At 42.6% G+C, this 12,653-nt stretch overlaps 1 protein-coding gene across 2 annotated transcripts in view; it reads right to left on the bottom strand.

The window, feature by feature from the left end:
* ARFGEF3 (ARFGEF family member 3) overlaps positions 1-426 on the bottom strand; it is a 93,818-nt gene extending 93,392 nt beyond the window's left edge. For both annotated transcript variants that reach the window (XM_050972538.1, XM_009092799.4), the window contains exon 1: positions 181-426. In XM_050972538.1, the coding sequence (XP_050828495.1) occupies positions 181-265 (85 nt within the window). In that variant the 5' untranslated portion in view covers positions 266-426. The remainder of the gene's footprint in view (positions 1-180) is intronic.
* Positions 427-12,653: the final 12,227 nt, after the last annotated feature.

Here is a 12,653-nt window from a genome sequence, read left to right as displayed (position 1 = left end):
GGCCCAGGTGCTCCGCTCTCTTCCCAGCCGCTGGAAGCTCAGCTAAGGAGGCTTTCCTTAGAGCGGAACAAGTTTGTTGAGGTCCCCCTGCCCCCTGCCTTACAGAGCCGCTCCATCGGCGGCTCCGGCCCCGCTCCGCTCCCCCGCGGGCGGCCCGGCGCCGCCGCCCGCGCCCCTTACCGATGGCCCAGGTGCAGCTCTCCTTGATGGCCCTGTGCTTGCTCCCCGAAGCCTCCTTCTGCAGCTTTCGCAGGATTTCTTCCATCTTGCCTCCCCCGGGATATTCGCCTTGCCGCGGGGGAAGAGGAGAGGCGGCGAGGAAGAGGAGGAGGAGGGCGGCGCGGGCGGCGGAGCGGTGCCGGAGCTGTCCCCGCCGCGGCAGTGCCTAGGCGGGAGCGGAGCGCGGCACCCCGCTGCCGCCCCGCTGCCGCTGATGAATCACGCCGAGCTCCATGGCGGGGACACGTCAGTTGTTGCCGCTGCGGAGTCCCTCCTCCTCCTTCTCTCCCACCCCGGGCAGGCCCCGCTGGCGCAGCGGGGCTGGGGCGGGCCTGGCCCTGCCCGCGGGCGCGCAGGGACTCCCTCCCGGCGCTGGGGTTGGAGGAGGCGCGGAGTGGAGCGGAGCCGGCGCCGCCGGAGTCGGGCCCTGCGGCGGCAGCGGCGGCCCCGCGGGAGGCGGGCAGGCGGGTCGCCATGGCGACCAGCGGGCGGGGGGCGCTGGCAGCCCCGGCCTGCCCGCCGCGGGCGGCGGGAGGCGGGCGCTGGGTGTGCGCTTGGGTCCCGCCGGGGCCGCGGCCGCTGCCGCTGAGCGCAGTCTGGGCCTGCGGGGCAGGTTCCCGCTGCCCGGCGCTCCGCTGCCGGCTGCGCTGCCGCAGCGCAGCCCCGCTGTCCCGCAGCGCCCTGCGGAGCCGCGGGCGCTCCCGCACCGGGCCGGAGGCAGGGAGCCAGGCCGGCGCGGCCGCGGGAGTGCCGGCGCTGGGTATACCCTGCAACCAGTGCGGTCAAATCAGTAGCTGTGAGATCTGTGCCTTTCTCCTTAGCTGGCAAGTGCAGAAGAAATTAAGCTACCTGTCTCTGCCTTCACAGGAACGCACACCTTAATGTCACCAACAAGCCAGACTCCAGGAGAAAGAGCAGCCACTCCACTAGCTCAGACCTTCCTCCTCACACCCGGAACTCTTCCTCCCCACCAAACCTCCTGCCGCCTTCTGTTTGCTGCTTCCCTGCCTTATCTCTAGCTTATATGCTAGTTGCCCTTTTTGTGACTGCGTCGCTTAATTGAGTGTTACAATGTCCTCGTCTTCTTGCAGAATCTCTCTTAAAAGAGACAAGAAAACAAGCAGACAATGAAAAGAGAAAGACAGCAGATAAGAAAGGCATTCCAGGTAACAGCTGGCAGTATTAGCGGTTATGTCTCCTACTGCTAATTGGAAGAGTACCAATAGTGAATTACCAGGCAGGATATTGGCACCTGGTGAATCAGCCATAGCATTTCCCATAGGATATTGAGCTTTCAAAGGCTGTCCCTTGTCCAAATACTTACAAGGGCTCATCCTGTGTTCAGACATATAATGAATGCATAATCCATAGTTGCCTTTTAAAGCCAGAATGTAAAAGACCTGTCAGAAAAGAAAAGGGTTTAGAATAATGCCAGAAAGGTCTAGAGGTGCATAGATTATTGCTGGAGGTGAAAAAGTGTAGCCTAGTGCTACAATACTAAGAATTTAAAAAACCAGCCAACCAAATAAAAAGCCCAACAACAACAACCAACGAAGAAACAAACAAAAAAACACACCCTAATCAAAAACCCCCAACCTTTAACAGAAATACCATTTAGCTTCCAATTTCAGGCCATAAAACAACCTTTAAGAAACTGAAAGTAGTTTCCCAAAGTTTCTTATCTCTGAGCATGCTCTGCCACCTTCCTTGGAATGAAAAATCTAGCAATAGCTAGTGGCTGAGATTGTCAGGGCACTACAATGCTGTAAGTCAAGGCTCAAGTTGAAGTGATGATAAATTGTTTCCCACCCATGTGCTTCCTCTTTATTCTGCATTGTGCAAACAAGCATGAGGGTCGATTTCTAGCTTTTCAAGGCTTTGATTTGTTTTTCCTGGGGGGAAAACAACAACAAAAAGAACTATGATGGTGATTTAAGTATTTTTAATCTAGAAATTATGTACCAGAGTTCATTTGGACCTCTGGAACACTCAAATATGTATCTGTAAGTAGTAAATTGTTAAAAGTTAATTGCATATTTTCAGGGAACCACTGATGAAACGGAATTAATTTTTAATTTCAGATTATTTCTAGCTGTGTATATCATGAACTTACTGCTTAATTTCTCTGTAGTATCTACAAGAAGGCCTTTGCAGCTGTCATCTTCATCAGAGCCATGGTGTTTTACATAGATGCTCGATGTCACTGAACCAAGATTTGTATTCATTTGTGTTTCACTCGCTGTCCAATGTGTTCAAGCAAAATGGACTCTGTGTTGCTAAACACTTTCTCTCAGTAGTAATGTCATCAGCTTGTGAGAAACAAGGGTCATGTTCAGGCTCCTTAGAGCATCTTAAGGCCTGCCAGTAAGATTTTGCAGGAGAAACAAGTAAGCCACGTGACTCTTCCCCATTGCGAATGTCAGAACAGCATGAGTCAGCTTGTTGAAACTTTTCACTTGAGGCCTTCTGTTTCCAGATGGACAGGACTCCATCAGTCCTTGGGTCTGTTGTCTATATACTCACATAAATACACAGTAACCATGTCCTGCTGGAAGTCTCTCCATGAATAAGCTTTGCTTAGGGAGGAGGTTATATTTAATCATATGCTCTGGACGCTGTTTCAAGGCAAGTGTCCTAAAATGTCACAATATCTGGAAGTCCAGCTACAGAGTAGGGATAATGGTGATAAAGGCTCCTCTCTTCTGCCATGAAGAGAGAATTAAGCCTTCTATGGTCACCCTTACAGCTTATAAATCCTCCTTGCTTTGTCCTGGATGCGCAGAGCAGCCTTCTATAGTGGTAGGGCTACCTAGGAGTCAGTGCTCTTGATCCCCTGCACAGCTGAAGCCAGAAGGCTCCTGTATAGATCTGGTATCTGCATGATGCAGTGGTCATATATCACTAAGAAGCAGTAGCAGATGTGCAGTGTGCTTTTGTAGCTCTTGCCTGGCAATGCCAGTGGTACTGATCTTTTGCATTACGTGAATGCTGATTATATCGCAGGATACTTTCACAGCTCTGAGCACAGCCAAGGAGTGTGTAAGCAAAGCCAAGCTACTCAAGATACCTGGAGTAATAGTACAATTCTCTGTCCAGGCTGGTAAGCAGCATTTGCTTGACTTCAAAGGTCTCCATGCTACTATGTCTCTGTGCCTTCTAGTAGCCAAGGAAGGCAATGTGGTCTTATTTTTAATCTTTTCTGATAGTGTAAGCCATATTGTCCATGCACACACCTGCCCTGTAATTTTAGTCTTTGGGAACATAAGAGAGAATTAAAAAATGTAGTGGAAAAGTATGAGACAGGCATGTTAGACTGTGAGATAATCACATATATTTTCCATTAGACATTATCACTCATGTATTACCTGTGCTTTGGCCATTTTAACAATATTCTTGATCTCATTGTATACCGCAGATGCTGGAAAGTGTGGACCAAAGAAATGGGCTGTGTCCCATGCTAGTTCTAGTTCTAGTTCTAGTTCTAGTTCTAGTTCTAGTTCTAGTTCTAGTTCTGTAAGAACTTCTTACAAATTTAGTTACAAAATGCTAAGGAATTCCCTCTAATGACAGGAAAACCCCTTGGTTCCATGGTTCAAAAATTATGCCTAGCCAGATTTTTCAAAATTACTCTTCCCAGAAGCACTCCTGTAACTGGACTGACCAGCAGTCAGAAGCTTGGGCTCCGTTTTGCTCAGGAAGCTCTGTACATGTGACTCCCCTTATAAAGGATAAATTGCTAAAAATATTTGAAGTGAAGGGAGCTGTAGCTGGAGCATGGGCTCACCATTACACCTTGTGACACCTGATATCAGATGGAGGTACCCTTTCTTCTCTCTCCCAGAGGGCATCAAGACCCAGACAAGCAAGACCCTTTTCAGGATTTTGATTATGGCTGTCTAGACTATAAGCATACCCCTGATGGTGGGGTGGCATCTGTCATTTTTTGCCTGACTACACAGCAAATTACCAGAGGCTAGAGATGGGGGTTCAGTGAAGTCCTTCCTGAGCTGCTGCTGCTTTTTGCACCCTTCAAAGTATGACCTTTCTGAGCATGGCAAAGCACATTAAGCATCAGTGCTGCTCAGTGCAGGATTACAGAGTTAGGGGGGGAAAGCCTCTAGAGTGGTAGCTGTAAATAAAGCCAACATATATTCAGAACTTTCTTTTCAGAACAGCCTCACAGCATTTATTCTGTGAAGAACAGTTGAAGCAAATGTAAAATCTTCAGATCCATGCCAGGGAAGAAATATGAGACAAGACTTTCTGACTTCATTGAAGATACATTTTCTGCAAAGAGAGACAAAAAACAAAAATCACCATGACTGTCTTCAATTTACCATAATCTTTTTCTTTGCCAAGGCAGTTGAAGAAGGCATCAGGGACACAGATCAGCTATTCTGGATCACATCAAGGTCGTTTTTACCTAGCAGTTGTATTTGTGACAGAAGTTAGTTGGGGATTCTTAAAGAAAGGGCAGAAAAAGTATAATGCCCTTCCCTATGCTGAACTCTCCCAGTTTCTGTTAAATTGAAGACTAGGCACTTCCTGAGACAGTGGTTTTATCTTCATAAATAATACCTAGTGGATTTTTCTTCTGGGAATGTACCTACTTCCTTTTGAAACTTTATTATGCTTGTGACCTGCACAACCACCCTCTGGCAGTGAGTTCCACAGCCAAGTTGTGTGCAAACAAAAGAAAATTCTTTTTTAACCAGTTTTATCTTCTTTTTCTCAAGTTTTTGAAGCTACCTACCTTTTGTGCTTTGAGAAGCACTTCATAAGAATCCCCTGTTTTCTCCCCATCGCTCATGATTCTTTATGCATTGAACATGTTCTCCCTCAGCTGTTTTTATTCCAGACTACAGTGGACTATTCTATTTAATTTTTCTCCCAAAATGATCTTTGGTCATTCTGATTGCCCTTCTCTGTACTAATTCTAGCTCTTCTCTACCCTGAAATACAAGAGTTTGTGAAGAAGAGTGAGTACATGGGAAAAAGCACCATGAAGATTTGTACTGTAAAAGCTCTCTTGCTTCCATCAGACTCCACTGGAAAGGCTTCAGGGGGCAAGAAAATGACAAGTAACTGTGGAGTTAACCTTACTATCACAAGAGTTTCAAGTCAGTCAGAAAACTAAACTTCAGAGGACTCCTTGTGTCCCACTTTTCTCCCCTAATCTAGAGGATTCCCCTAGTATTAATCTGTGGAAAGAAAGCTTAAAAATGCAGTCTGTTCAAAAGCTGAATACAAAAAGATTGTACCATCTGACTGTCATATGTTTGGTATATGTAAAATGGACAAACCTTAACTCTCTGAAGCTGTCTTCGAAAAGTGACTGAGCTGGTAACTTGTCATGTAGCTGTATGAAATGTAGGTCACTGAAAATTACAAATGTATTATACATATTTGTGTTCATAACCTGCTTTGAAATCTGTTGTGGCCTCTCCTCATTATGAGGAAACAAGGACATTGTCACATGTGCAGCTGTCAGAGACCTGTGTTACAAAGTCAAGAAAGGTCAGCAAGGTCTGACTAAATACATCTCTACTGGCCAGGAAATGGATTGTGATTTGCACTGCCTGTTTAGTGTTAAGTATATAAATACATGAGTTGAAGTACTAGAAATACTCCTAGAAAAGCTAGATATTATCCAAGTTTTCAACTTACTATGCTCTTTTTGAAATAGATAAATAGATTTTTCCACCACTATTTCATATTTTAAGGTAGGAGCATTCCCTGACAAATCCCTGAATTTGTTAAGTATGGTGCAAAGTAAAGAGAAACACAAAGGGACAGGTTAAGTAGATGTTTAATAGTGTTAATATGTAGATTCTGTTCTGCCACAGATAGATCAATTTGAAATAAATTCCCTGGTTTCAGAACAATACTCCCATGTTTACAATGCAATAGTGGCAAAACCCAATTCAAAGCTATCTTTTTATGCAGCCATATAAAACTCAATATAAACACAAGAAAAAAATCTCCTTCTTCTCCATGCTGCTCTCAAACTCTCTGAGATATAGCTTGACTCTGTTAAGCAATGGTTCATATTTTTCCAGCTTTAAAGGCCAACTTAAAAGATTTAAAACATAAAATATTTTGAATTAAGAGAGATACTTAACTTCAGATCATAGTTTAGTTCCTATTTATTATACCTTTTCCTAGCAATAATAAGTGGGAACTTCTTTCAAGGGAATTAAGTCCCAGTCTCCAAAAGCTCTTTCAAAGGGATATTTTACACCTCATTTGCTCTTATCCCTGCAGACACTAGTTTTCATCTCAAAGGTACCACAGAATCAGAGAATCAATTAGGTTGGAAAAGACTATCAATTACCTCTACATCTCCCTCTGCCATCTGACTGGGCACAGGACTGGTTTTCTGACTTTGACACTTAAATTGCATATTAGCAGTAAAGTTGACCTGTAAGTAGACCTGTGGTATAGTCACATACTTGGAAGCTTTCTTGGAATGTTCTTCAAGAGACCAGTTTGCTATAAACTGACTGATGAACTTGTATGATGAGTGATGTCCTTTTATATTCCACTATTAGTATTAATCAACATGAAATCAATGCTCAGACTGTTATTGGCATGTACTTTCTGGAGATATAATCAGAGGGAGTAGAGCATTCAGCTTCCACCTTGCTGGGGGTACACAGTAATTGCCTCTAAGTCATGATCTGAAAATCCAATGCTAAGTGATATTGAACCACACAAAAGCTCTTATTACAGCATTAGTCACAAGCACCCAGCCTTGTGGACCTGAGGGAGAGCACCACTATCCAAATGTATAATTTTTGAAAACTTCTCTTGCATTAAATGAAATATCAAGTAGAAATATAGTGTCTCCCAACATGTATTTTGAAAGGAGATTTCAAGGAATGAGATTCTAGACTTCTGTGTTTAAATTTCAGTAGCTTCCAGATCAAATATACTACTCAGTCTATAAATGAAAAACCTTGGGGGAAAAGAGATCTAATAACCACAGGTTCATCTGGTTTCTAGTAGTCAAACTGGACTGCTTGCTATCTTCAGTGTACTATGGGGCAAGCACAAAGAAAAAGAAAAGACTGAAATTTTTTGGAGATTATTAAAATGATGGTCCTTTAAAGAACAAAGACTATTTTTAGGGACACAGCACAAATGGATTTTGATGGTTTGATCTTAAATATGTCTACCAGTACTCTTGCTTTCTATACTACTGAAAGTCTCACTGATTTCATTAGTATGTGGTTGGTCCTGTGCAGCTCTTTACCCTCATGTTTTATTGAAACAGTTGCAACCAGCAGAACTGTGTGATTTTGGGTCTTGCTGATTTGAAAAGAGAGAAGCTTTTCTACCATAGCCCTTTAGTTTTGCAATGTGCTCTCTCACATTTGATCTGTAAGAACTGATAAAAATGAATCACCTTATGTCTGTAAGCTCATCTGCTGAAATTTGTACACATTTGGACAAGTTTTTGACATGCAGCAAAAAGCATAAGCCAGATGCATAAGCCAATCTTACATTTTGCTTTAATTCTTCATGACAACAAACAGGGACATCTTCTCAAATAAAAGTTATCAGATTGTATTAAAATTGGCAAAATATTATCTGCTCTCTTTTGTCTAGAAATGGTGAAACTGATCTGATTGAAATGCAAAGCAATCACTCCTGCTCCCATCCAGATGGAAGATTTCAGCCCCAGTTAGTATTTGATAAAGTGGGTGAGAATGAGATTGTACTGTGGCAGTTGCCAGGTAACCTTGAGGTAGTGCCACCTATGATATCAGCCAACTTTTTCAATGACATATGTATTACAGATACAATATTGATTTTATGTAGTTACATGTAATTAGTAATGAGAAAGGTGTTCATTTCATTTACTGTGCCTTTTCTGATCTTTGTGGAAGTTGAAAACATTATCTTCTTAAATATCTAAATACCAAAGGGGCTACTTTGAATAATTTCTTCATTTGGGAAAAAATGAATCCAATTGTTTCCCATGCCAAGGGTAAGCTGATCTTTATGGTGCAGAAGAACAGATCATCATTGACCCATTAATGAATAGTGATGTAGGTATCAGAATAAGAGGATTTAGTCATGTTGCTTTAGCCATGATTTGTAAGTACAAAGTATATGAAATGTAAATTTATTTTAAAATTAAACTTCCAAATTTCATTTGTTTCCATTCAGCCTTGTGCAAGATATTTTAAACTAATTTTCTGTTATTGGCCATGGAATGAAGACACATCTTCCTACCAGCACTATAGGGAATGACTTTCCCTTCAGAACTGGAAGCAAAACCTGTAGCTACCATAACCCTTACCAATACATAAGTTAACATACCTCACCTATTCCATGCAGTGGTTGGATGCTTCAGTGTATGTACATACACTCTCTGAGGAGGGCAGCAGCAATGCCTGTAATCTTTTCCTTCCTTCCTTGCTTCTTAAAGGCTCTTCCTGTAAATTGCAGTGAGCCACTGTAGTATTTGCAAAGCTGTGGGCAGACCCCACTGTGCCTTACTGCCTGAGATGCCAACAATATAAAAAGTTAAGGCCCCTCTTTATATAAAGCTCATATAATTTCATATAAATACATTTGAACACTCTAGTGGAGTCAGGTCTGGTTCAAGAAAATTCCAGCTCAGCAGAAAACTTACCGTGTTTTGTGTGAACTGTTTTCCTTGTGATTTGTGTCAGAATCATGAGAAAGAACATCTTCAGAGCAAGCTGCATTGTTGGTGGAGTATATACAGGCAGTTAAATCACTTTTATCTCCTTGATGTTCTTGTGATTTGTTCTTTTTGTTTGGTTGGTGTGAGATGTTTCCATTTACAATTGGAGGCAGAGCAGATGGCAAAGGCTTAGCTTGGTCTAATATGTCCATAAAATTGCAGCCGGCCTATTCCACTTTGAGAAAGATTCTTCTTCCATTGGAATCAACCTCAAAAATATGACTTTAGGAAGAAATTAATAGCTCTTCTAGGAGCAAAATTTAACAGTTCTGATGTTCTTTCTAAGTTCACGGTAGAACTTCTCCTTTAGGGAAGGAAGGCAATACTTTGGGATTCTCTCCTCCGCAAGGCAGTGTTTTCTGGTGAAACTGGTAGTAATTCTTCAGCTTTGCTGTTTCTGATCTTCTGTCATTAAAAGGTGTTTTAGGGAAGTAGGAAGCAGCAGGAAGCTGGCAAAATCATAGAGACATCAGTTCTGCATGAGTTCATGACTTGATTAAGCAAGTCACATGATTAAGTGCAGGCTCATTAAGTTCTCTACAAATTTCAAAAAACAAACAAACAAATATAAGAAACAAACAAAATACCTTAGATTTTTGCACCCATTGGATTTGAGCTAATTCCTAAGTGTCTTCTGAAGCTGTAACTTCAGAAATTATTTCTGTGGTTATTTCTGCTGCCAAGTGTGCCCAGTGTGCGCCAACACAAACAGCCTTGCACAGATAGACAGCAAAGACAGGCTTCACGGCAAAACAATATTTGATCAGGAAACACAGGTAAAACAAACTTCAATGTTCCTTATGTCTTAGCTAAAGAAATTATGAAATGCACTGCTTTTTTTCCAAAAGGCCACTGCAGATTTCCAAAAGGCCACATGCCAGGTCTGAGGCAGAGCTCTGAACAGAAAACTTCTGAGCCACAGTTCAGTGCATTCAGCAGAGTTCATCCTTCCTTTCCAGAGAACTACCACATAGGAACATATTATTCAAAGCTGCTGACAAGTCCGTCTAGCTGTTTTTCTAACAAATGAAGGAGTGGCAGTTGGCAAAAGGTGATAATAGTTCTGGGCAGCAAAGATTGTAACTGCCTGTGCCATACACTGTATTGAACATTTTATCTTTAAATGCTTCCTTAGAGAAGCACAAACAAAAATACAAAGTAAGTGGAAATTTGACACCTGCTTATAATTTATAATACTCATTATATTTTTGGGACAGCCATCCTTGGCAAGGTAAGTTATTTTATTTATAGGCAGGAGCTGCTCATGATTTGCATGGTAATGCATTCACATCTGCAAAGCCTATAAATTAGCCTCCAGCTCATTACAGCAATGCTATTGTCCTACTTGCCAGTATGTAATCTGATCCCAAATGTTTCAGATGTCCACAAAACAAAACCAGACTGAGGGAAGAGCTTCACCGTTGCAGTATTGGCACACCAAAAAAATTTTCCTCCCCTGCAAAAAAAGAAAGAAAAAAGAAAAAAAGAAAAAGAAAATGACTGGATGGGAGAAAACTGCTAAGTATTTCAAAAAGATGAGCCCCAAAGCCTAACACGCAAGAAACTGGAAACATGTTGCCATGTTTTAAGGTGCTTATGCCAGTTTGGCCAAAAGAATGAATTTATTGCAGCTTTTTAAAGGGTTCCAAATAAAAGCAGCTTCATACAAGATTCAGTCACTTTCTTGGCTGTGCATTCTGATTTTATCCTAATGTGTCATACTTGTATTATTATTACTGTTTCAAGTCTGGTTGTGCACAGCTATCTGAAACAGATTTCCTTTATTTTGATGAACCTTATAAAACAGTCCCTACTTCCAGGTAGTCAGGAGTTTACAATTATGTCAAGATTTTGCCCCTTCATTAAGCCAGCAAAAAGATGAAGCTCAGCATAGACAAAGGAGGCTCGTGGAGCACATATCCCCTTCCATCCAGATATGCAGTTGCCTCCTGTGTTAATTCACTTTGTCAAAGGTCACTGGATGGTAAAAGATTGCTGGCACCCCAAGTTCAGCTTCTGAAATATCTCAGGGTCAACTTTCTATGGTGGATATGAAGAAGAGGGCTCTCCATCAAACTTGAATAAATGCTGGTTCACTATTATGTCTTCCATCTGGCACATGAACATACCCATCCTTAAAAAAGAGAAAACTGAAACCCTTATAGTCACAAGCCCTGCCTACCTACATAATTGGAAAGGTCTTTAACAGGGTGACAAAGCTGCTGTCAGCAAGCTCTAACCCACTGCCCAGACTTGCTTCTGCATTACCCTACTGCTCACCTCCTCTGGCTTTTTCATCTCTTCCTTCCAACCTCTCCACCTACTCTTCCTTGGCTGTAGAGTCCTTGAAAACCTCTCTTCTTTGCTGACCTACTCTTATAGGTAAATGACTGCAAATGAGAAGAAGGCCTGAAATAAGGGAGCTTCAACAAAAGCTTCAGAGTGGGAGGGGGCAAGGCACAGGTCATTGCACAAGTGTGATGTTGGATTCAGGATCCTGATGTGCTTGCATGCAGGATGTGTACCAGTATATTGAATTTCTGTATTGAATTCTGGTTGATAATAATAACTGGTTATTTATTTATTTACTGTAGCTCTCTTGTTTGTCTCAGTAGGTGGGAGAGCAGCAGAAAAAAAGGGCTCTGCATGAGTCATAACCCAGAAAAAGCTTTGCTGAGAATACAGCTCGCACTCTTCTGCAGTGTAGCCCAGGTGATAAGCATCAGTGTTGCTGTTCTCTCCATGTTGTTGGTCTCATATTGCCATGAATGATACTTCTCACTGTGATGTAGTCTAATATTCACTGTGATGTATTCAAATGGAGCTGTAGGGACAGATATTTAGGGATGTCTCCGTTCCATTTTCTTCTTTTCCATACTAACATGAGAAAAAGAAAATGCAGCATAAAGTAAAAGAAATACTTGTTTAGAACAAACATAGAAGCATAAAAATAAAAGGTGTTACTTCTAAATCCAGGATTTTGACCTCACTTCTGTTCAGTTGTACTTTTGATCTTGCAAAGAATTGCACAAGGCTACATCCAGCTATGAGCCCAGAGAGGGTTTATACATCTCTGCTGCATATCCCACTGCATGAGTGGGCAGTACCCATGTATGAGCCACAGCCTTGCCACCCCTGCAACCAGCAGCTAGCTGTCAGGTCTTTCTTTTAAATACAAAACAGTCCTAGTGAACTCTGTGGGACCTCTCTAGCAAAGAGACTGAGGGCACAGACTGAGGGAACAAGAAGGTCTGGTGTTCTCCCTGAAATCTGCAGTTCCAGCGCATGTTTAAAGGCAGCCTTCCTGCTCACAGTGGGAGTCAGGCTGCTCAGTTCTGAGTCTGGAATGAACTTCTCACAGAGGGTCCCTGGAGTGGTCACTGCTGGATGTGGATGACTGCACACATTCAGGGTGCTCTGAATGTGCCAAGCTGGGGACAGCAGCAAGCACTGGTCTGGGTACCTCTCATTCTCACATCTGTCTCACCCAGAAACTGAAGACCATTTGGGGCTACTGAAGTTCCAACCATATGCAGCCCTGCATGTTGCACAGGGAGAGAGCAGGCTCTGTCTGTCCTTGGAGCTGCCCTCTTAGGCTGAATTTCTGCACTGGTCATTCATTTCACATGCTGGCCTCCTCCTGGCCTTCATCAGACTGTACAAACAGACTGTGAGTAGTTGAAAGGGATTTCAGTATTTGAGTAGTTTATCAATA

This window comes from Serinus canaria, chromosome 3 (genome assembly GCF_022539315.1).
Source record: "Serinus canaria isolate serCan28SL12 chromosome 3, serCan2020, whole genome shotgun sequence".
NCBI lineage: Eukaryota > Metazoa > Chordata > Aves > Passeriformes > Fringillidae > Serinus > Serinus canaria.
Note: the sequence above shows the minus strand (reverse complement) of the source record. Positions and strands in the feature narration are given on the sequence as shown.